A 26122-nucleotide genomic window follows, 5' to 3' on the forward strand; every position below is an offset into this window, starting at 1 on the left:
ATTCCACTATGTGTTCCTACCAGGAATGCTTGCAAGCCTTAAACTCTGGCTAAAATCACTAATCTTATTCACGTTTCTATGACAAAAACGTCCTGAATCTTTAGGGATCCACACATTTTCTACCACCCAGTAGTCCCACTCTTTTCCCAATACAAGGGTACATGACGTGTGACTAAGTTTAGGGTATGCAACAGGAACTGATCAAACAAAGACTATACAGGAATCGCAATAAATAACGTTTTCTTCTTACTCATTTTTAATTCATTAGACTGTCCCATATCAATTTCTGCATGGTTGATACACAACCAAAACATCATTACAAGCTGTGGCTCAGTTGGCTCTGAGTTTTGTGTGTTCTTGGACAACCAATGCTATACAGGGAGTGCAGAATTATTAGGCAAATGAGTATTTTGACCACATCATCCTCTTTATGCATGTTGTCTTACTCCAAGCTGTATAGGCTCGAAAGCCTACTACCAATTAAGCATATTAGGTGATGTGCATCTCTGTAATGAGAAGGGGTGTGGTCTAATGACATCACCACCCTATATCAGGTGTGCATAATTATTAGGCAACTTCCTTTCCTTTGGCAAAATGGGTCAAAAGAAGGACTTGACAGGCTCAGAAAAGTAAAAAATAGTGAGATATCTTGCAGAGGGATGCAGCACTCTTAAAATTGCAAAGCTTCTGAAGCGTGATCATCGAACAATCAAGCGTTTCATTCAAAATAGTCAACAGGGTCGCAAGAAGCGTGTGGAAAAACCAAGGCGCAAAATAACTGCCCATGAACTGAGAAAAGTCAAGCGTGCAGCTGCCACGATGCCACTTGCCACCAGTTTGGCCATATTTCAGAGCTGCAACATCACTGGAGTGCCCAAAAGCACAAGGTGTGCAATACTCAGAGACATGGCCAAGGTAAGAAAGGCTGCAAGACGACTACCACTGAACAAGACACACAAGCTGAAACGTCAAGACTGGGCCAAAAAATATCTCAAGACTGATTTTCTAAGGTTTTATGGACTGATGAAATGAGAGTGAGTCTTGATGGGCCAGATGGATGGGCCCGTGGCTGGATTGGTAAAGGGCAGAGAGCTCCAGTCCGACTCAGACGCCAGCAAGGTAGAGGTGGAGTACTGGTTTGGGCTGGTATCATCAAAGATGAGCTTGTGGGGCCTTTTCGGGTTGAGGATGGAGTCAAGCTCAACTCCCAGTCCTACTGCCAGTTCCTGGTAGACACCTTCTTCAAGCAGTGGTACAGGAAGAAGTCTGCATCCTTCAAGAAAAACATGATTTTCATGCAGGACAATGCTCCATCACACGCGTCCAAGTACTCCACAGCGTGGCTGGTAAGAAAGGGTATAAATGAAGGAAATCTAATGACATGGCCTCCTTGTTCACCTGATCTGAACCCCATTGAGAACCTGTGGTCCATCCTCAAATGTGAGATTTACAAGGAGGGAAAACAGTACACCTCTCTGAACAGTGTCTGGGAGGCTGTGGTTGCTGCTGCACGCAATGTTGATGGTGAACAGATCAAAACACTGACAGAATCCATGGATGGCAGGCTTTTGAGTGTCCTTGCAAAGAAAGGTGGCTATATTGGTCACTGATTTGTTTTTGTTTTGTTTTTGAATGTCAGACATGTATATTTGTGAATGTTGAGATGTTATATTGGTTTCACTGGTAATAATAAATAATTGAAATGGGTATATATTTGTTTTTTGTTAAGTTGCCTAATAATTATGCACAGTAATAATCAACTGCACACACAGATATCCCCCTAACATAGCTAAAACTAAAAACAAACTAAAAACTACTTCCAAAAATATTCAGCTTTGATATTAATGAGTTTTTTGGGTTCATTGAGAACATGGTTGTTGTTCAATAATAAAATTAATCCTCAAAAATACAACTTGCCTAATAATTCTGCACTCCCTGTATATCCCTGTGATGAGAAAGGTCGGATAGACCAAATGGTATGTTACTTTTGTAAATCAGCCATTAAGGCAAATAATTACAAATGAAAACATCGTCACTAATTGCCATTTTTCCCTCCTTGTATTCACTATTTTTTTTGTTTTCAACAGTTAGTTTTTTTGCTGTTTGCTGAATTTGGAATTTTGTATAGCTTTCAGAAACGTATAGCTTTCTGGGTTGCCATGGGTCTCACCCCTTTTTCCACCACGAATTGTTCGTTTAAAAATGTACATTTTTTTTCAGTCATAACCATACACAACCATGAAGAAAATATTTGCTTGAGGCACTACAAGAGAAAACTTCGACTTGACAGATTTTAAAATATTTATCTCTAAACTCACAAGGATTGCCTAATTTGGTAAAAGATGGATGAAAGGTTTCTGTGCTTCAACACGGACTAGTGCATGAGTAACATTTGACTATAAGAACCTATCCTGAGTGAAGACATTATTGAATGCTGCAGCTGTGCTCATTATTAGCCATAGGAACTTCAAGCACACTTTCTCCACAATGGAACAACTTTGTTGCTCCCTTGCCTGGTATAACTCCTTTTTAAACCACGCCCTGAGACATAGAAGGCTTTCCACATGAGAAAAAAACACTACCCCAAAAACATAAATTGTCCATATCCTGGCGTCATCTGCAATAACCAAAGTTCTGCTCTGGCCAGGCTTAAAATTTCAAAGAGTTTTTTTTTATGACACATTTTATTGTTTCACACAAGGACAAAAACACAAAAGCAATACATTTGCGTCTGCGGCCCCGATGACCCTGCACCCAAATGCTGGGTTCTAGACATAAAACATTCAATGGTGCATTAACACAATTCTGTTACATAAACCAGACATCAGATTATGAGTCCCCTGGGACCAGTCTAAGCACTGTCTGGTCCACGTTTGAGGTTGAATGGCAACCAATGGCTCACTCTCACACCCCTCTCTGCCTCCTCTACCTGCCCCTTCATCTCAGGGCCACAGCAACAATCAGCAGGCTGCTTTCATACCGGGTGCAGGTCCTGGTGATGCATAGAATATTGCGGCCACGCTCGATGGCTGTTTTCCTCCTCCTTCCATGTCCAGGTGCGAGGGGGACCTCTGTCAGTCCCTATGACCAGCTCCACCAGGGCCTCGCATGCACCATCCAGGATACTGACAGTAAAAGCCACACTTGCAGCAGTTCCCCTGCAGGATTTTTGTAGGCCCTTGGGGCCCTCTTCATGCGCCGCCTCTGCACCACTGCCTATGGGCGTCAGTCCCCGCCTGGGCTGGCCAGCAATAACCTCAGCCTCACAGCCGAGCCCTCATGGAGCAATACAGCATTGTGCCTGCCGCTTGGCTGATTAATTGGGCAACGGCCTATGCCATGGTGAGGTCTGCGGGGCCATAGGTGGCAGATTTTGACTCCAGGGGAGACAAGGAACTCACTGTACTGTCTCCACCCCAGTTAAGAGTCTCGGTGCGGAGTTCTGAACTCTGCGGCCACCATCTTGGCCACTGGCCTCAAACTTCTTCAAAGATCATATAATGATGCAGGTATCTTCATATATTGAAAGATTGTAAACAGGAAACCTGAGCCTTCACGCATAATATGAAGAATGGGAACACAATACTATTGGTATTGGTGTGTTGAATTAGTACAACTGTTAAGCAGTGACCCTCAATTGTTTAAATGTAAATATATGAAAATATACCTGAGAGTTATGCCACATTGTACCCTTGTTCACCTTGCATTTTGCTACGTGTATTGGAAATGCTTCTGGTGCTCAGTACAATGGAGGCCCCTGCACACCATGAAAGCACAGTACTCTGCCCCCTCAAGTGCCTAGCCTTTACAGTGACTAATGTACACTTACAGAGGGGGCATCACCAGCCCTTCTGTCAGTGTCTGCCAGTGTGGCATTCTTTCCTTTGTGAAGTGGACATGGTCTCCTGTACATCTCAGCGGGAAAGGCAGGTGGATAAGCGACTACTCATACCATCAAGGAGGATAGCAGAAAATCCAAAATGGTTGGGGACAACATTTCACATGTGCTGCTATGGCTAGCACAGCCCTAACTATACTGCCTGTGGCTGTGCCAGAGAGGACGTCTACATCTATTGAACACCATTATCCTGAACCTCAGCTTCTGTTTAGACGTCCATCCAATGTAGGACAAAGTGGTGTAACAGCTAATATTTAATTTAGCCAGCATGAGTATACCTTTCCCCAAATGCATTTTGCAATACGATAAGAGTGAATTACTCGGGGGCGTGTCCAAGATGGCGACCGGGTCGGACGCATAAGCTGCAGCTCCGACCCGGCCTACAACTAAAATCCTGAAAAAACAACGCCGGGTGGGTGAAAACGATCCCTACCCGGTTTGGAAGCCAGCGTGGCGGTGGCGAGGGCGTGCACGGACCCGGAGGAGCTGACCGGGCTGTCCAGTGTGACCCGAGGGATCCTAGCATCGCCGCTCTCGGCCGCGCTGCTGCGCAGCCGCTCGAGGAGACGCCCGAGCGATTCCAGGCTGGGGATCGGAGGCGGCTGGAGCCGCGCTGGTATGCGGATCGTGTAGCTGCTTGAAGAAGAGCCGGGGCGGCCCGGGCTGAAAATTGGAGGCGGCTTGAGTCGCGCTGGCCGCGAAACACGTGGCCGCTCGGAGAGGCGCCTGGGCGGACCCGGGCTGAAGGCCAAAGGCGGCCGGAGCCGGGCTGGCTACGAATCGCGGTGCCCTAGGAAGATCGTGAGTAAGAGACTCGCATGTAAAGACGTCCCGCTACAAGAGTGAGGGCCATCCGTCCCTGACTGTAATACTGGTGAGACAGAGGCGTGTGGGCGCGCGGCCCCGGGGGGTCTGATTGGGACATATGCCACAATTCAAACCTGAAGGTGGACTGCAGCGTGACACCAGGTCGATTGTTCGCGCAGGGAGGCACCAGGGTGCTGATGACATTTAAAAATAAATAACAGTTGACTGATTTAACCTCGAATAACAAAAATGGCTGGGAAACAATAGGCTCGAATCTCGAGGAGCCCCGTTTTGCCGTGCTCACACTAGAGGGATACTGAACGGCCTGAGCAGCGTACCCCACAGTCTTGCTGGATCCCTAAAAAGGATAGGTAGACCTCTAGACGGTAGACCAATGCTCGGAATGCCTCTGCACACATAGAAGCATAGATTTGAAAAAAAAGCGTAAAGGGGACGTGTTGGATCCTGAATAGGCGATAGCGATGTGAGAAAGTGAAGGATCAAAGTAATTAAGGCATGGAAAGAAAAATAGTACCTACTAGGCAGTTTGCAGAAGCTCCGTTGCTATAATAGCGCAGAAATAAACAGTAATAAAGTCGGTCCTTGGTAGTGCCGTACGGTGAGTGTGCGGTGAGAGGAGGAAAGTAAACTACCTGACGTCTACAGGCATTGGGCCTACTCCGCGCCAGAGATAAACTGTCGATAATCTCTGTGTCACAATCAAACAGTGCTAGGCTGAATTCAGAGTTCAACAATAACTTTAAACGCGAATCACCTGATGGGAAAGCCAAAGACCCCACGTGTGCCACCTGAAAACATGGACCCAACTAAAATGCCTCCATCATCTGAGACCACAGTCACGCACCAAACCCTTCAAGATCTAAAAGAGACACTGCAAAAGCACTCAACACAATTTGAAAAAGTGTTGCAAGCTATACTGGATACCAAAACAACTCTGGAAGCGAAAATTGGCTCAATCGCAGAAGATGTTAACTTGCTTCGGGCGGATCAACAGGTGCTGGCGGAAAAGCTCGCCGAGCTTGAAAAAGATACGTCACACCTCACACCAGACATGTCAACAGTTAAATCCCAATTAAGTGTTATAACAACAGAAGTCGAGACACTCAAGCGAAGAGCCGAAGAAGCTGAAAGCAGATCGCGCCGGAATAACATCCGATTCGTTGGATTCCCAGAACGAGCCGAAGGCCCAAACACAGAACTCTTTATTGAAAAGTGGCTGACTGAAACGGTGTTCAAGAAGAATGTTCCGAAGTTCTTTTCGGTGGAGCGCGCCCACAGGATACCAGGCAGACCCCCGCCACCAGGTGCCTCTCCACGCCCCCTAATAGCAAAATTATTGAACTATCGTGATAGAGACCTTATATTACAACTATTTCGTAAATTTAACCCAATGCACTTTGAGAACACACAAATAACCGCTTACCCGGACTTCACAATGGAGGTACAAAAGAAACGTAACTCATTCTACCGGATCAAGGAGCGTCTCAGAGAACACAATATTAAATATTCTCTGCTGTTCCCAGCTAAACTCCGAATACAAGATGCCTCCCGTACTTTATTCTTTACTACTCCTGAAGATGCATGGACATGGCTTCATGCAAAAGGCCTAGCTGACCCTCCATCTCCTATTGATAAAAGTCTACCCCAGAGAAATAAGCACAAACCTCGCAGTAAACAAGGCGGCAGACCTTCCCCTGAACAATCTCGAGCTGAGAGATCGCATCTGTTACAATCCGCGCAACGCTTTGCCAATGTGTCACCGACACATTACTCTGAGCAATCAGAAGCCGAACCTGATCTAGAGTTAAATTCAGACTCCACGGAAACTGACCGGGGTCCAGCCCTCACTCCACGCGCAGCTGATGACATTTGTTAAAAACTTGCTACCAGATACAGGATACTATACAACCTGCTGTCCTTGGTTGGGCACTGTCGTTGTTTGAAATAGAATAAACCCTCCCGGGGAAATGTGTGCCCGCCCCGCCGCTGCTTAGATCTGGCAACGTCTACAACATACGTAAAATAGGCCGGTTATACATCATTCAACTACCCGTAGCCATGGAACACCCTCCGCACCATAAGGACTGTTACCCCAAGATGACAAGTTCTGTCACCCCCTTGTTCATATCATATCCGCTACTGTTGTTAAATATAGCGGATCTTGTAGTTGTAGCAGAACGTTCAGTTTTATTGTTATTCGTATTGACATGTATTAATTACAGAGCGTCACACCATAATGTAAACTACAAAAATAAGTCACATATCTCAGGAGCCGGGAAGCTAGTTGTAGGGTATAGATATCAAAGCACAAAGAAAATTTGGGCATACATAACCACGGGTGGTAACCCCACCAAATATCTAACTCAAATTCCATGTCATCCCAAAATAAGAGCTATGCTACTCAATATAAAATCTTAACATGGAATGTAAAGGGCATGGCTTCCGCAAATAAAAGACAACGGATTTATACATACCTTAGGCGGCACCAAATACATATTGCCATGTTGCAAGAGACCCATTTGGATAAATCCTTGCTTGCACTAACTAAAACAAAGTGGAAGGGTCAATTACATGGAACTACCTTTTCGTCATATGCCAGAGGGGCTGGAATCTGGATAGCCCCAGGGGTCCCATATGTTGTGCTCCGTATACAGTGCGACCCAAATGGGCGGTACGTAATTTTAGAGGGCGCGTTAGATGGCGACCCATTAGCCCTGATAACCTTATACTCCCCTAATACAAACCAACGTGAGTTTCTTAGGACAATGGGCAGCAGCCTGCTCAGGGATCCTGCAATCGATACCATATGGGGCGGAGATTTCAACGGTGTTATTGATATCCTAAAAGATCGCTCCACCCCCCCACTTGAACAAGCCCCTGCTAAGCGAGCATCGCTTGATTTGATGGAATGGGCTGCCAATAACAGGTTAACTGAAATATGGAGAACCTCTCATCCCACTTCACGCGAATACTCGTTCTATTCACCAGTACACAAACTCTACACTAGGCTAGATATGTTTTTCACTACGTCTAACATAATCCCAAAGGTGACTACATCTGGGTACTTAGCCCGCACTATATCAGATCACAATCCACATTACTTAACGCTGATCTGGGGTTATACTCATGCTCGCATCCCAATGTGGCGCTTACAGCCAGACGCCTTGACTGACCCCCCTTTCAATACAGAATTAGCATCATGCCTGTCGACCTATTTCTCTCTTAATAAGAATACAACGGCAACTCGAGCTACTGAATGGGATGCCCATAATGTAGTAGTCAGAGGACATTGTCTGGCAGCATCAGTGGGCATTAAGAAAATGCTGTCCTCAGAATTATTAAAACTGGAAGCCAAAATACGCAAGGCGGAGATAGAGGCCTCAATAAATAAAACACCGTCAGAAACACTTATATCATTGAAAGCTAAGTATAGAGAAGCAGACAACAGTCTTGGCAGACATGACTATAGGCACTTTAAAACAAGACAACACGCAGAGGGAGACAGATCGGGCAGACTATTGGCATGGTTGGTACGACAAACACCGGAATCATCGCCGATAGGGGCCATCAAGTTACAAACAGGAATAGTAGTCAACACTCAGGCCGACAACAATAAGGCATTCTATACATACTATAATGCGCTATATCAATCCCCTACTTCTCCCACAGAACAGCAACTGGCCGAATTTCTCACACAGATTCCCCAAAATTCGAACATTGTCAACAATGCTGATATTCTAGACGGCCCTATTACTATTGAAGAGCTTCGTTTAGCTCTATCTCAAATGGCGCGAAGTAAGACCCCAGGCACTGATGGCTTACCACCAGAATATTATAACTCGCATAGCACTCACCTGCTACAACCCTTGGTAGAGGTGTTTAATGAAGCGCGGAATAGAGAACAGTTACCAGACTCTATGAGGGAAGCATTAATAGTGGTGCTACCAAAACCGGGGCGAGACCCTACGGACGTTAGATCATATAGACCGCTCTCCTTGTTGAATACTGATTGCAAACTTTTGGGAAAAATCCTAGCAAATAGGTTGCTCCCCCATGTAGCAAGCTTGATACATCCCGAGCAGTCGGGATTTATCCCGGGTAGAAACACTTTTATTAATATAAGACGCCTAATCTGCATCATGCATAACACCACTGATCCAGAGAGTGTGACTGTATCACTTGATATCGAGAAGGCGTTTGATACGCTGGGCTGGAAATACCTATTTAGCGCACTCAAAACGTTCGGATTTCGGAATGGCTTCATCAGTTGGATTACCACATTATACTCCAAACCAACAGCCCGAGTTAAAACAGGTCGGGTAGTATCAGAAGCCTTTCCTGTGAATAGAGGAACCAGACAAGGATGCCCGCTATCGCCATTGCTATTTGCAATAGCTATGGAACCACTTGCCATTAAGCTTAGGAAATATGCACATAAATGGGGCATAAGGGAGTTCGATACATATCATATAATTTCCTTGTATGCAGATGACGCCCTGATATACTTACGCAACCAATCTGACTCATTACCCAAGATAATGCATATATTAGATAGGTTCGCTCTTATATCTGGCCTACGAGTGAACTGGACTAAATCCTGTATCTTCCCCCTTACTTGTTTGCCCCCTGAGCAACAAGCACCTCCCTCTATAGACCATTTACCTTGGTCGTACCAAACCTTCAAGTATTTGGGTGTACAGGTGTATCATTCTATGGCAGACCTAAGGGAAGGTAACCTAGACAGATTGCTCCGCTCCACCCGAGGCTCCCTGGAATTTTGGAGCTCCTTGCCATTATCACCCATGGGCCGGATAGCAATAGCCAAGATGCTAATACTGCCGAGATTCTTGTATTACTTCTCAGCACTCCCGTTGGCCTTGCCACGTTCTTTTTTTCATAAAGTACATTCCCTCCTAACTGACTTACTCTGGTGCCGAGACAGACGCAGGGTAGCCCTAAACATCACGCAATATCCACAAGAAGAGGGAGGCCTGGGCATGCCGAACCTCGAGCTCTATTATGCAGCAGCCCAACTTCAGTGGGTCACTAAATGGCTCACTGAACCGTCTAACACAGAGGCTACAGCAATAATGGACAACATAAAACCCACACAGATATTGTCATGGCTATTAACAGGTCTTCCTCAACAACGACACAATACTCCCCTGCTTAGTGCGGCCAGACATTGCTGGAAGAGATATGTACAAGGAAAACTGTTACCTCCTCCCTATTCTCCCTTAATTCCAATATTACAGCTCCCGGGCTTTCACTCCCTATCCCTCTATCATGACACACGAATGGTTAGTACTCTGAATACAGGGGACCTATATAACGAAACCAAAGCCATTTCGTTTGCAGATTTGACGGCGACAGGGGTAATGCAACCACAAGCTTTTTTGACATTCAATGCCATCAATAGTCTCCTTCGCAACATATGGGGTTGCGGGCAAAATGAACCAAATGAATCCCTCCTACTTTCTGCAATTCTATCTATGGGGGAGGCAAAACATACTGTTACTAAATTGTACAAAATTCTCCTGACAAGAAATAGTAAAACCCTAACACAGGTCAAACTTCGCTGGGACTCCGCTCTTACTACACCATTAGCACAAAAAACCTGGGACACAGCCCTCACGTCGATTAAATCCGTATCTCGCAATTTTAGACTAAGATATACGCAATTTAATTATGTGCACCAGGCTTATCTTTCTCCAGCCCGCATTCAGAAAATATACATGGGAGCTAACTCCATATGTCCAAGATGTGCCGCTCCTGCGGCAACCTTCTATCATATGGTCTGGGAATGCAACACGATCAATACAGGCTGGAACCAAATTGTAAATACAACTATAGACCTAACAGGACATCCGCTTATCCAGACTCCAGAATCCTGCTTGCTTAACATACGATACCGCGCAAAAAAAGACAAGCATATACACAAGTTTGCAGATCTAGCATTCGTGACATATAAACGCCTGATAGCTACACATTGGAAGGCCCCTGGTGCTCCTCCCCATTCACTTTGGTTACGTGACCTACATGATTATGCACTGGCGGAATCTCAAACCCTGAAGCAATCACAGCATGGAAGTCAATCAAGAGATGGGATTGAAAATTGGGATCTTTTTGTAGTCAGGATTGAAGCTAGGGATGACAAATATCCACCTTGAGGTACGCCGCTTAATAATTTTTAGATTACCTAAAAACATACACATTAATTGCGGCTGCCAAAAATAGATCCAAACTTTAACATTGCTAGGCCTAGTACATATCACATTTACCCTTTGAATGACCCATGATACAACGACACCTCTACACTAAAGAACACATGCGGAAGCACAACCCTTGAGATAAATATCGCTCTACGCTTCCCTCACCATCATGGACGCCAAAATACATATCTAATAATATCAATCATTATGTCAAATGTTAAATGTTGTGGAATGTTTATGGAAAGCCGGGGCATCGTAATAAAGTTATGCTGTGCAATGTAATGTACAATTGCTAGAAGATAGGTGAGTAATCACCAAAGCATATGTAATGTACTGCCATTTCCAAAACCTTGTTCATGTTAAGTTTAATAAACAGATTTAAAAAAAAAAAAAAAAAAAAAAAAAGAGTGAATTACTCAGCACTGAGAGAATTCTGTAATCTTAATTCTGCATTGTGACTACATATTGCTTCATTTGTGAATGAAGGCAAGAGTACATAGATTGCACAGATGTCAACCAATTGTTTAGCAATGATGAAATCATGCAACTTCATTGGTACCTACCACTGGTTTAAAGTGTGCTCTTACCGGCAAGAACAGACGCGTTTACCTTCATTCATAAAACATGTTCTAAGTTTTGCATGCATAAATGTTAGAAAATGTCCATCACTGGGTCGCGGCGAGATGTACACCAAAATATACCACTTTGCACCAAAATGTACTTCCAGCCTGCCACCAAATGAGGGTGGACCAAATTTCCCATAATATCATTGTAAACGCTTCTCTTAGCTAAGTCATTGATGCAGTCTTCCCTCTCCATATTTGCTTGTATCTAAATAAAACAATGTCTCCTGGCATCAATGAGAATATCACTGCCCTATTAAAATGCATCCACTCTAATGCTCACCCCTCTGCAAAAAGGCAGACACTGTTATAGACACAAGAACTTTCAGCGCACACAAATAAGCATGTTGCAACCTGGAATCCCTTGCTGGAGATTCTGAAAGTCAAACTCTGATCTGTCTTCTAAAAAAACTGCAAAAATCTGATGTTAAACAGACCAACCAGTGTAAAATGCCATTTTTGCACTGGTCAGTCCATGCAAAAGCATGTTTTCACTAGTCTGTGCTGCAGTTGTAGAGGCAGCATTACAACCTCTGATATTCAGGGTGGTTGGTGCAACTTTGCAGTGGCGGAAGCATAATCTATGTAATCCACCACTTGCGTTTTGATGCCTCTCCTACTAAATAGGTAAGTAATAGAACATAAAATTATGATGGTAGCACGTCATTTTCAACATACTAGCCACAATGGTGAACAGGTGTGTTCTACGTGATGTAAGGCATGCGAGCAAATGCTTTAGGATATTGCTGTTGTATGGCGGATGGTTGACTGTAGTCCCCTGATGCATTGCCACATGGACCTCACGTCTAAGCACCAGTTGCATCAAGACAAAAGTGTATTGTTGCTAAGCATCTCTGCGCATTCTGACTCCATGGTATACAACGCAGTGCACATGATTAAATGCGGTACAAAAGCAAGTGCGTACTGGCAAAGAGAAATTGTGACAAGGGTCTAAATGTAGAAGAAGAAATGGTGAAATGTACTATTTAACAGGAGCATGTAAGCGCTTAAAGTAGCAGAGAGAGAGCAAAGAGTGGGTGAACCTTCCAATAACAACACATAAGTAAGTAAAAGGAAGGAAACGTTTGTTGAGCTCAACATCAAAAACATGAAAATCAAAATGCAAATGGCTGGCAGACGAACAAAACAAAAAAAAATAGAAAGGAAAGAATGGGGCTAGACCGTGGACCTATTTGAAAACAATACCGAGGAAGTCTCAACAAGATGGCAACCAAACATAACCTGACCATGGTAAGCAAGTGAATGAGAAATATGGGCACTATGAAGATTGTAAAAGGGAAGAGAGAGAAAGTGTGCTTCAAGGGCGAGATGTGATTGTAAACTAAACTAAAGCACGAAGAGAAGAGAAATAGAGCCAAGTGCCTAAAGTATGGATCAAACACCCCAGGAGCTGCAGACAAAAGGAAGAAGAGAGAAGTAACGCCTGTGAGATGGATTATTAGCTCAGGGAGTGTTAAATCACGAGTTTAGCATAAGAATGTGCTGCAAAATACATCACTTGATCCCATTCTTTAAACAAATGTACTCTCTAAAGATATTAGGATCACTTTCTGCCCCCGCTTAGATCAAAATGGGGACTGGAATCAACACATTTTCCAGGGTCTTATTTAATCTTCAAATCTGCCCTTATTTTCAGCTACTTTTTGTACAAAGAAACTTGAAGAGGCACTGGAAGATTTCACAGTGCACATACTTACACTGGACTCAGAATCAGTTCTTTCGGATAAGGTGCATGAAGGATAAACTTTTTTAACATAATTATGAAAAACTGATGTTTAAGTTGCAAAGACTAAGAATGGGCAATTAAACCTTTTGAGATACAGCCTTGAGAAAGTGCAATGTCTAGACAAAACTTGCTGCTAGGAAAACATGCTGCTTTTTATGGAACAGTAACAACATATGAAATAATGTTACCTTGGGTGTCTCTTCAAATTATGAATGCAAAACCCTTTGATCTATTCTTTGGCCAAAGCGGTAATATTGAGGGAGCACCAGATTAAACTTTAAAGAGAGAACTGCAAAAGGGGCAGGGGCAGTATTTTCAGGGAATTTATGGGCTGCGCTTAACGAGGCACACTTACTATTCAAAATGATGTGACCACCTCAGCAAACACGAACCTTCATCCCAGAAATAATGAGATATCAAACTGCTCTTTGCGCTGTGCAGTGTGCTGCTAAACCCATTCATCGTTATCCCATTCTCTGGTCGCTTATGCCAGCCTAGACGTGCATTTACAGTAGGATTCTGATGGGGGGAGCGGGGAAATTACTATATATCATGGGTGGAAGAAGCTAATTTCGGATGCCACGGCAAGCTTTCCTGAGCACTTACACTGTGCGCGGGCAGCGCCGGAAGGTGATTTGCATGAATTCAGCGACTGGTCATTGTTTATGCCTGAAAGATCCCTTCTCGGTATTGCAGTCCAAAGCCTTTTTTTTTCTAATCAGTACTCGTGCTAAAAATCACAGCTCAGTCTAGCACCAGGGGTGAAAAATGGGCTATACATGAAAGAGATCACGGTTGACGACTCAAACTGTTGCATGAATCAGCCTCTCTGCAAACGCGGACTTCACAGGAACACGCAGTCACCGGCGACGCGTCCGCGCGCCCGTCTCGTGCCAGTACCTCAGCTCGCGCTTCAGCAATAAGTAGCATTTTTAAAAATTAAATAGTTGGTCGCTTCCGCCGCGCTCTTTGAGGTACGGGGGGAGGAGGGGGTGGGGGTGGAATGCACCCCCGCCCAATTGCAGGCAAGTGTATCTGTAATATATTCCCTTTCGCTCCGGATGAGTTTGTGCATTTTCAATGAGGCGAACTTGGCAAGGCTGGAGTTGGTTCTAATAAAAAGAGCTGCTTTGAGAAGAGGCAGCTGAGGCTGCAGATTTACAGCTGCCTTGCACAATTATTCGCCACCTCCTTCAGATCTAATTAGGACTTGTAAGCAAATCACACGTATCGATTGCAATTTTGTTGGGATGGACCACTTTTTGTTCTGCGTGGGACTGATGTGAATTCTTTCAGTGGATTCCTGCTCAGAGCCGTCTCTTTTCTTTTCAGCCACAACACAAAGACGACATCATGGTTGGATCCCCGACTTGCGAAAAAGGCTAAGCCCCCGGAAGAGTGTAAAGAAAATGGTGAGATCTTACGTTTTTGGAGGGTTTGTTGGGGGTTACGGGTGTTTGATCAGAGAAAGAGGGGTTTGTTGTGTTCGGCGGTGTGCCCGGAAGGACCCGGCAGCCTCCTTAGCACTGACCGTTGGGTTGATTTGTGGGTCCTTACAGATGAGATTTGCAACAAGTGGTTTTTTTTTTTACATTTGGATGTGCTGTTTCTGTCTCGCGCAGTTCTCCTCACTACCTCATCCCACAACAGGGTGTACAGTGGCTCGTGAGGGGGGCTGGTCATGTAGGTATGCATGCAAGAGAGGAGCGAAACTCAGCTTCTTCCGCTAGGCTTGTTGTTTAAGGCACTTTTTTTAAAGGTAGGCTTTTCTGAAGTTTGCTGACATAAATGATAGCGATGTTGTCCTTCTGCTGAAAATGCAAGTTTAGTGATAGATGACTGTTGTATCTGACTCTCCGTTCACCGTGAATATGCTCTTGAGATGGAATCTTACATTAAAAGACCGGTTAGTGGGTATTGTTGTGCATGAATGCGAATCGTCGGTAATCCACAGACTTGTAATTGTAATTGACTTGTGAAATGTGCAGGTTATTGTATGATTTCATTGTAAAGCTAACTGTGGGGTATCTGTTGTCTTGTTTCATATGTTCTAGATTGCTTCGGTTTTACATTTATGATTAAGTATGATGCAGGCTTCGTTATTGCCAAATTCAAATTCAGTACACGTGATGATTTGAAACGAATACATTTGCCAAGAAACATGTTTTTATTGCTTCTTTCGATACATACTGCTCGAAGATGGATTGCAGTGCAAGTTACAATTAGTTGTAATTTTACCAAAAGATAGTTGCATGCTATTGAAATATGCCGCCATTACTATGAATCACGTGAAACAGGCATCAGTAGAACTTCTATTGCTCTTTTTACAGATTCACTCTACTGGACATTAGTGACTGCATATTATTTTGGGGGAAAGATGCTAGTGTGAGCGTGCTAGAACGCAGAGTGTGCTAGAATTCACTCTGAGCATTGATTAAAACAGATGCTTGTGCTACTGCACCAGCCAGGGGGTTTAGATCCCTGCACTAGCAATACATATTGATATTTTTCCACTGTACGGTGTAACTATTTGTGGCAACTATTGTACGCTTTGTCGGTCACCAGTAATTCATGGGAAGAAAGCTGTGGACTGCACCTGAGTAGGAGCTTTGGTTTAGGGCTAAGTCTAGATCCAGGGGGTGAGTTCTATGCTAAATGTTCAGGATATACACATGAGGTACATTTCCATAAAGTGAATCTTAATCGGAAATTTTGCATATTCAGTGGTAGCCTTGGAAATGTGAAGATACCTCATCCTTTATGGATCAATGTTGGATACAACTGCCATACAACGAGATAAACTATAACACTGTGACATGCAGGAGAAAGTTGGCAGACAGCACGGAGTAAATTCGTTGTGTACTATATTGTAATTATGTCATATGAGGATCCTTACAAATTGTATATACTATAAATGAATTCTGCAATGGAAGCTTCCAAAAAGAAATGTTTTACTGCTAGTAAATTGTGCCTCTTTTTTCTGTCTCCTCTTTTAGTTCTCTAGACACTAAACTCATAATTAGCACTTCAGTTTGTGTTGCCATAGAAATCGAAGCTCATCGAAATGGCAGATGCCAGCAAATGCTTGCCTGCCAAAATTGTCTGAGTTAATATGTAATGAACTGCTATTTGTACGTTTTTAACAGAGCACTGGTTTTAATGGATAGTATTGATGTTCCAGTTTGACATTTCCTGTGTGCTGATCTGTAATGCAGCCCAAGTAGAGCTTTTGTACTAGAGTTCAGGACTGCTCCTTGTCCAGAGCACCAATAAGTCACACTCGGCTGTGTGAACACTCAGATCCAGGTGAACCCCAATGTGCAGGAGGCCAGTGTTGTTAAACATGTAAATGCACGCTCTGATTCGAGACAGATCTGTTTTCTTCCAGATAACTATTCTGATCAATGTTTGGTCTTTCTAACTGTGCCAGGGGGTCAGGCATGAATATTGTATTTTAGTGAAGATATGGTTTAGAGAGGCATTGCATGGCCATTTGCTCTGACATTTTGTTTGTCTAAGGCTAGGCAGATATAACATTTGGTTTACGTTTACAATGTCTGTGCCAGCATTTTTTTTTAATCTAGAAAAGAGTCAGCTGGTTTACTGCTTGACTGGCCTTTGGTTGTAACAGAGGGGAAACGGTGACTGATGGGTGATAATGTGAGAGATTTGCTTCCATGGAGATCTCCAGTTCCTTCGTGGCTGAGTAATAGGGATCCACCATGAAAAGGGAGAGTCAGTGGTTTGGAAGTTTTTGGGAACAGGATTATGAAGACTGGTGAATAGAATACCAGTAAATGTCACACACATTCTTGACTCTTTCATATACATCATTTTCTTATTGCAGGTGATTAGTGAAGTCACAATTCGATTGTACTAGGAAGGTTAGAAATTGGATACTATACATGGACCGCAAGTCTCATGTATTGTAGAGCTGCTACACTGACCTTAAATGTGCAATTAGACATGTCCTATTCTTTTCTATTCACATTGTTATTCTAAGAAAGCTGTAGCACTAGTGTGGGATGCCTGACTGGAGGCAGTGGAGACCGTAACCCTCCAGTCATCTGCTCAACAGGAAAACCAAAGACAGCTGCACGAGAACATACCTACTAACACAGTCCTCAATCCGTCTCAATGCAGACCCTATCTGAAAAATGATCCAAATTTAAAGTCTGTGCCTGGTCCATGGTTAGTTTCTTATCCCTCCCACGACTGGCAGCAACAATGCTAACAATACTTTCATACAAGAAAAAGACAACAAGGAGGTAGTGAATGGTACTGATCACACATCAAGAACAGTGTCCACAGTGGTAAAGTGTATAGAGGTGAGAGATGGTTGGTGCATGTGGTATGGTGCCCCACTACCAGAAAGGCACTGTAAAGTGTAACAGGTACACAATATGAAATGAACAGAGATAACCACCGCACTCATATAGCGTATTTCTCAGTTATTGTAAAAAGCATAATGCACGTTGTAAGTCCAAAAACAAGTAATGCAGAGTCCTTTGTTAGGTTCCAGTAGATCTTTTTTCGGACTGTAGTCGTCACTTCATAGTTACATCCATATAGGTACAGCCAGTAAGTCTCAACAGATACAGCCGACACGTGTTTCGTCACACTTGTGACTTTATCAAGGCTATGGAAGTAGTGGACCGAACTGTAACTCCCAAGAATACGTAAATACTGTATCCAGGGAAGGCTGTGTTAAAGGCACGTGGACGTCCGAGTCTACCAAAGGTTCATGGGTGACAGGGAAGGAGTTCAGGGTGGTGGAATAGGCAGTAATCTGTGTACAGCCCCAGATAAGGAAAAGGCAAAGGACCTTGGTAGGCCGAAGGCGCCGAGTAGAGAACGTGTCAGTTCAATGTGAAGCCCATACAGAGCCAGCATAGAAAGAGGTAAACTTTGCCAGCATGCAAACTTTTATTACCCATGCAAAGTTTACGACATTTGCCATTACTGGCTATCTAAAAATTGGCAAAGTTGCCCATTTTCCCTTTGACTTTCTCCATGCAGGGGCGAGGCTATCCATAGTGCAGTAGATGTAGTGGCACCACGGGCCAGAATGACGAGGGACCCTCAGCACCCCCGATCATGGTTGTTCTACACTATCAAACCAGGGAATGGGAACCCATTTTCTTTTATTTTTTTGATGCAGATGCATACTGGGAAAGCCACTATGCCGATGTTAAAGTTTTGCCGACACTTGCATGGCTCAACATTTCTCACACGTGTTACTACGGTAAAAGCCATTTTCTCCGCAGTTTACAATGAAACTAGATGTGTGCTCTGCTTGCTTCCTTTTTCTTGAAACTTTGAAAATGGATGGATGATTGTGACATTAGAAAGGGAAATTTATGTCCAAAAATTACACATGCCTACAAAGATTAAAGTGACGTCAAGAAAATTCTCTTGTGACATTTTTTAAATTGAAAAACTTTTTTTTTTAACGAGAAATTAGAGAGCATGCAATACAAAAAGTGTTATAAAAGTTCCAGTACTCACATATAAGTCCACACTCATTCAATGTCGCAAGCTTTGGACATTTGTAGTAGTTTTTGCAATAAGTGTGCTCCTTTGAAGGAGTAAACCTTTACCCAGCCAGGAACAGCACATTTTCCTGTGTTCATTCCAAATCATTTGGAAATGCTAGACTATGTCACTGTGCTTCGAAGCTGTTATGGCAGCGCAAACTATGTTATTATGTGCCTATGCAACACAGGATCTTGGTTTGCAACCAGGATCAAAAAGACCTCTCAGGGATTCAGAGGCACTCAGGCCATAGTTTCTGAATCTGCTAGCCATACGTTTAGCATTTATCACATGGAAATGAACAGGTGTATACTACTGAGAAACCTTTAGAACATGAGCTCATGACCAGAGCACACTCCTGGCCCAATGTTATGGGGTCCCTGGGAACTGCTGGGACAAAGGGCTTCAATATAAATGGCCTAGAAATCCTCCTTTTAGCTCTGCCCTTCAGAGTTACAGTACTTGGTGCATAAAGTACAAGTCTCTTAAGGTTTCCCTTCAAAATAAAGGATGCTGGGGGAATCATTAAGTCCAGAACCTATTCACCCAGTAATTCCGTATTTCTCCCTGGAGTTTCACGTAGATTTTTGCTGCTTTTCTTTCAACAACTGAAATCTTTGGATGAAAGTAAAGAGATCTAGGTGCTCCCATGGATCTTATAACTCAGAAGGAACAGGTAACTGCTGATACCCTCCCCACTGGAATAAAGGGGCCAATCATAATGAGGGCAAAACCAATTGTTGCTGTAGGAGGTTACAGGCTCTCCTTGTCGTTTGCAAAAACCCATGGCCTGGAGACATACAATATAGATGAGGTCTTCGTTGATTATACGCTGCATCTCACTCAGGCATTTTGAACCAAAGGGATTCCACCCTTTGCATGAAAAATGCATCCAGGCAGAGTAGGGAATGCACCTTGTGGAGATTACTAATGCCTACTAGGTGCCTGTACATCCAGTACAATAGAGAAGACCTTATGGCTTTTCTCTAAGGCAACTGCATGGCAAGATCTTAAGTTTCACTAATCCAATGTCTTTGCTGCTAATGCACTTAACATCACCAGGGCCAGTCTGGCAACCAAAAGCAGTACTGGCATAGTTTCTTAGACCAGTCCTCATGATGCTTGTAGGGCTTGAGAAGTTCTCCTCAAAGAAATGTTTGAACAGAATTGCAAATATTGCCATTTTACTACACATTTGTATTATGGAACTTTGTCAAATCACTGAATCGAGTTGTGGAGATTGATGACACGACTGCATGGCTCAACGAATGAACAAATAGTTAGATGGATGAGGAGTGGGTGGATAAAAAAAATCAAGAATGGATGATAATTAATAAAGACTTTCAGATACATGGAACAAATAGTCTCAGTGCACTGACCAAGGGTGGGTGGGCTGAATTTCAATTTAGCTTCAGCACTAAACATCAGCCTCTCTAAACAGAACCACCACCAACATCAGCATCTATAAACAGAATCAACACCAATCCTAGAAGTATTTAAAAGTGCGCTGATTTAGTATCTCTGGCCCGGTAAACTATGAATGGACTGACAGTAACCACTGTCAAGGCAGTTCCGATCAATGCATCGTAACGTTGCCGTATGGCTCTGTCAAACATAATGGATCCATATGGCAAAATAACATTTACTTATATTTTCAAAAACAAAAACCCCAAGGCAAGATTTAGTTTTAACATTTTTAAAAACAATACCCCACACACCATGGGCGATCTCTCCCTTGACGAGAGGAGCATTTAGCAGTTTTTCTACCCCTTCCCACCAGGGCTTTCCCGGCGGTGACAGGCAGTGAAAACTGTCCAGTAGGACCATCCATCCTAATTATGTGGGAAGACATAAAGGTCAACCTCTGACAGCCCTTACTCTATCAGGCCGTCTGAGGGGTTGTCTTTGCCATGGTGGAGCCAAGAAACAGGCCCATCACCTCCTTTCCCCCTGAACTCTTGAATGCCATTGCTGCTCGTGGCCTCACAAAGCATGCATCGTCTTAGCAGCACTCGTTTAAACCATTTGTTTTGCACTGTTTGTGAAGCACGCAAGTTCCATTTGCAGTAAACACAGCTGGCCTGGCCCCCAGTAACAAAACTAGCCCTCACCAGCCGAAAAGACCATCCCACCATGCAGTCACCGGTGACCAGTCTGAACAGTCCATTCCTGAATGTAACCCAACCCCAGGCATGCTCCTGGATATTGCAACCTCAAAGTGGACAGTAGATTTAAGAAATCAAGGATATAATCAGAATATGTGAAGAGTCTATGCAAGAAATATGAATAATTTAGAAGATTTTACTATCCGATGGGATGGACAAACCAATCTCCGATCTGAGTGCAAGAGCTGTTTAAAAATAATTTACAAAAGCAATTATTTGATTGAAGAAATAAAAAATATACTCACTTTGTGCATATTTCTCTTGTGCACACTTTCAAGCCTCATCACTCAGACGTTAGTGTCTTTAATTTGGGAATATGTATACAGGTCCAGGAACCAACATGACCGATTACTTCACTTTGTAAATTCTCCTTAGATTTAATTTCACACAAATATTTCCAAAACGTATTGATAGTAGGAATAGTAAAAACACTCCTTTGACCAAATATAATTAATGACAGGAACAAAAGTGCCTGTAGGGAATGAATAGTTTGGGACCATGAGCATGAGAAATGCCAAAGTCTTTAAATAGAGAGAAAGAGAGACAAATCACAGCCTTACAAGCACAGCTCTGTTCCCCAAAGCTTTCCAATGTGTATTGGCTTCTTCTATAAAATGCTACTTCAGGTACGACCCTTTGCAGAGCAGATTTAGTCTCCTTGCCTCGTTTGTGTGACCTTCAAGGCAGTTTTGGACTGTTAGACACATTTGCAAATATATCCCTCCATCAATCCACCCCTGTTCCTGTCTCCCCTATAAACCTGACGATCCATCTGTCTGCCTTCTTTTCTGTCAGTCTGTCCAACAATTTACTGGTCCATCCATCTGTCCATTTCGTCTGGTCATTCACCTATCTATTTATGTGTTTATAAGATCGTGTAGATATACAGCTCACAAAGCAGCTTTGTAAGTGGCACACTTTATGCAATTCCGAGATAGGAACAGCCAGTCAGAACACCTATTAGTTGCTTTCCTTTCATTAGGCACGTTTTCATTCTCATCAGACCCATCATTTTGTGGTGGACATGTAACAGCATTGAATGCCAGAGGCATTATCTGCTATTAGCACAATGAATTGAGGAAAATAAAACATTATTATTATTATTATTATTGCTGTTGTTATTATTGACGTAATTATTATTCTTGTTATTATTTAGTTTAAGTGTTATTTTTTTTCTACAGTATCAACCTTGTTGTTGCTTACCTCTATTATTGTTCAAATACCTGTGAATAATTTTTTTTTGACGGTGCAGTGCAGGAGGCTTTTTATGTTTCAATAAGGCAGAGTCTAGATTTGTGTTATTTCAAAATAAAACTTACAAATGGAACATTTGCCCATCAGTTTGCACAAACAGCATAGGTAGCCAGCGCCATGTCAGAGCAACCTGGTACTGCTGTATTATTTGAGTTGGTTAATACTCCTACCTGTCTAGCAGACACTCCAGTCCTCTTTAAACGACCGATGCATTAAGAGGGAACGCATGAAACTTTCCATCAATGCCATGCACGTTCACAGGTAGCCGGAGTAGTCTTGCTTTCGCGTCTATCTGTGACTTTTACTGCTTTTGGGTAATTTAGGCTCGCTGTGGTAGAAAATTCTAGTTACTTCTCAGCCTGGAGTTCCAGTCAGATAATTGCTTGGACGCAGCCATATATTGAGCTTCCAACATATCAGGGCTTATCGCAGTCTCTCTCCTTCATGGAGTCCACTCTCAAAGCATTTTTAGCAGACTATCAATTCAAGATGACCGTCCCCAGGGGACTGAGGAGTTTAATACACCACTCACACAAATATCAAGGTTGATTTTCTCACCACAATCACTGGAGACTTCTGCTTAGAACTCAGTCGCTCTCTCTAGCCCTTCAATTGATGCTTCTGAAATTGCATACTTTGATCACTGAGCATAGGCAATATTTATGATTGTCAGAGGGCGTTGTGCAAGATGGCAAATATTTCCAACTGAGACATATGCCCAGGAAAAGATGTGACTGTTGCATGTCTAAGTTACATATGGTTTAAAAAGGCATCTATCTTTGTGAAAGCAACTCTATGTGTTATTTCTGGATTTTTAATTGTAGCCTAATTTACTCTTGTAGTCGTTCCCAGAGGTATATCACAAGAGAGATTAGGGAAGAAAATCCTTTGAGAATGCGGTGAACCTCCTCTCATGTGAAACATAGCAGGTATTGACATTTTCAAATGAATTTCCCTCTCCTTAAACCAAAAGCGTCAAGTGCTGCTGATATTGTCGGAAGATATGCAGTTTCTGCTGTTTAAACACTGAACAGTGCTGGAACATGGTGTAGGAATATCACATTTGTAGTGATGATATTTTAAATTTGTAAGAAGTTTCTTTCAAACATAAATTACAATTTCTATGCAGCTTCAGAACTCTAACTATGCTTGTTCCACACAGTGCATACCACATACACATGTAGGGTTAGGAAAACAAATACCAGTGAGCTTATTTTTTGTTTCCTCTGACAGTCGTTAAGTGGGAAGGTACTGTGAACTACACAAACAGTTGTAACTTATGAATCCATGTTAACATACCAAAGGACTGATGTGATTTACATCTGTCTTTGTAAAATGGTACGAGAACCCCTTAGCCAATCAGTGCAGGAAAAATATTGATGGAGCTGTGGATGCAAAGCTATGTAAGGGAAGTTTTATGAGAAGGAGACGGTGCATTGGTCAAGGTATATATCTAGGGTGCTAATAAACTACCATACAGGTCTGCGTGAATATAGAGAACATAGAATGCAACTGCATTGTATAAACGACCCAGTAGGACTGAGTACTTTATAAGTGACCTTGTTTCTTCAGTGATTGCAAACTTTTGAATAGGCTGTGAAGACAAACTGTTCAGTATGCCAAGTAATTAAAGAATCACTGGCAGCCGATGCATTGCATTGTATTACTATCCTAGGACCCATTATTGTCAGGATTGTGTGTAAAACCCCTATTCGCTGTAGTAGAGCATCGCCCACTTATGCTCAGCTGGCCCTTCTGTTGACATTTCTATTGCATTGCTGGACATCCTAATTTAAAACGATCAATAAAAGTTACTGATCAGTCATCTAAACATTACCTTTATCAGAAGAATGTAAGGCTGGGCCGCCCATGCTTCAAAAGCAGAACAGCTGGGCTAAATGGCAGACCCATCTTGAAAGCTTGACTAGCTGCAGAGAGAACATAGAGGTTACGTGCAAAGCTTTATTATGCCTTTGAAAGCAGCACCATTACCTCCCTTAGCTATGTCACTTACTTAAACGCCTCCTGCAAGTCAAACAGAGATCTCTGCAACAAGGCACAAAACCCTTGGATCCAACTGGTAAGTCAACGCCATAAGGCTGGCCTGGCAAAGACAAACTAGGGGACTTTGTAGTATCTAATGGTAAGAGTTAGACAAATGTAGAATGAACTGCAGAAGGAGGGATTGTTTGGTTGGAACGTGCCTGATGGAATAGTGAGAAAAACAACGGTTTAGGGGAGGACAAGGCGGTAAAGAAAACGCCCGGATCCTTCTGAGGTGACATCTGTATCTTGTTTTTTCTGAATAAATCTTTTGATCAAACTTCATTTTTGATGGTGTTTGTGCTACATTTTTGGCGACGAGTGGTCACCTCAGCAACACACCCAGCAACCAGCAACTCTGTGTCTGCTCTATCGTATGAACACGATTGAACCAACGGAACAACGGAGGAGTTTTGTTTTCTCCTCAAATTGCATTACACGGATCTGAGTGTTACCTTCAATGTCGGTTGGCATTAGTAACATCTTTGGATATATTAGATACCTTCCATTTTGACTGCCTGCAGCACCGGGCATCACGGAGATTTTCTTTGCCCCACTCACTGTAGAAACAGTAAGCAAACAGCGGCCACTTTGGGGGGATGTTTTCACTCTTCATGAGACAAGAACTATTTTCTACCAAAATTAACCTAATTGACTAAAGCAGTAGTTATGCAATATAAGTTTAAATTGTTTTTGGACACTGTTCATTCATTTTTTTTGGTGTTGTGTTTGTGTACATCATTTATGCATTGAGCCTGCAATAACAGAGTTTTTTTCAGAGACAGTTGACTAGCACAGACATAACAGAACATATTTGAAAGATACAGTGGAGTAGGGAAATTTAATAAATTTAAATTTGTTTTGGATATTAGTAACTTAGGAATTTTATTTAATTATCCAAGCTATGCAGTCCATAAACCCTCCACCACCATTTCTTGAGAGTCCTGGAGAACAGCATATACAGTGGAAACAATGGTATGATGCTTTCAAGACATATTTGGGAGCAATAGGGTCAGCACGATTTAGATCTGAATGGAAAAAATGTCTTCATTTTTCAATTGGTTTTGAGGGACGTGCTATATTTAAACATCTTCCAGACGTTCAAAATTTCGAAAGAAGAAATGGATGAATATGAAGAGGCTATAAAAAAAACTGGGGAACAGGTTTGATGCTCCACCCAGTTTAGTTGTATCTAGACATAAATTCTTCAAATGTGAGCAGAGACCTGGTGAAGATGTGGATAACTATATTTCGGTCCTCAAAATGTTGGCTGCGGAGTGTCAATTTGGAACTTTGGAATGATCAGCTGATTCAAGACCAGTTTATATGTCAATGTACAGACAGATCAATTAAGCAGAAGCTATTGTCATTGGACAATCCATCCTTAGTAGAGATGATCAAAATCACGAAAAGCATTGAGAGCTCTATAAAATCGACTAAAGCATTGGAGAAATTTATAGACAGTAAAGTCAGTGTTGTTAAGGCCAAGGCAGAAAGGGGGAGGACAACCAAAGCATCTGTACAATATGTTGCACAGAAACAATCCTACAATAATTATTCTAACCAAAGTAGTTTTTTCAAGAAAAAAAAAGTATGTTTTAGGTGTGGTAATGCTTTGCATCAAAATGGGTTCAAATCTTGTCAACCTTTGAACGTTTGATGCAGGTGTTGTAGAAAAAATTGTCATTTTGCCAAAGTGTGTCAAGGTGGGAAACGTAGTGGTAACGAAGTCATGGCAGTTGTTGATGATGATAGCACTGAAAGTTTTCTGGAGGAGATGAGAGATATTGTATTGGTGGCTAGTGATGACATAACAA

General features: G+C 42.7%; 1 protein-coding gene across 10 annotated transcripts in view; it reads left to right on the plus strand.

The window, feature by feature from the left end:
* MAGI2 (membrane associated guanylate kinase, WW and PDZ domain containing 2) overlaps positions 1-26122 on the plus strand; it is a 2755167-nt gene that overhangs the window by 1847962 nt on the left and 881083 nt on the right. For all 10 annotated transcript variants that reach the window (XM_069229701.1, XM_069229700.1, XM_069229695.1 and 7 more), the window contains one exon: positions 14641-14720. In XM_069229701.1, coding sequence (XP_069085802.1) covers positions 14641-14720 — 80 coding nt within the window. The remainder of the gene's footprint in view (positions 1-14640; positions 14721-26122) is intronic.

Source organism: Pleurodeles waltl, chromosome 4_1 (assembly GCF_031143425.1).
Source record: "Pleurodeles waltl isolate 20211129_DDA chromosome 4_1, aPleWal1.hap1.20221129, whole genome shotgun sequence".
NCBI lineage: Eukaryota > Metazoa > Chordata > Amphibia > Caudata > Salamandridae > Pleurodeles > Pleurodeles waltl.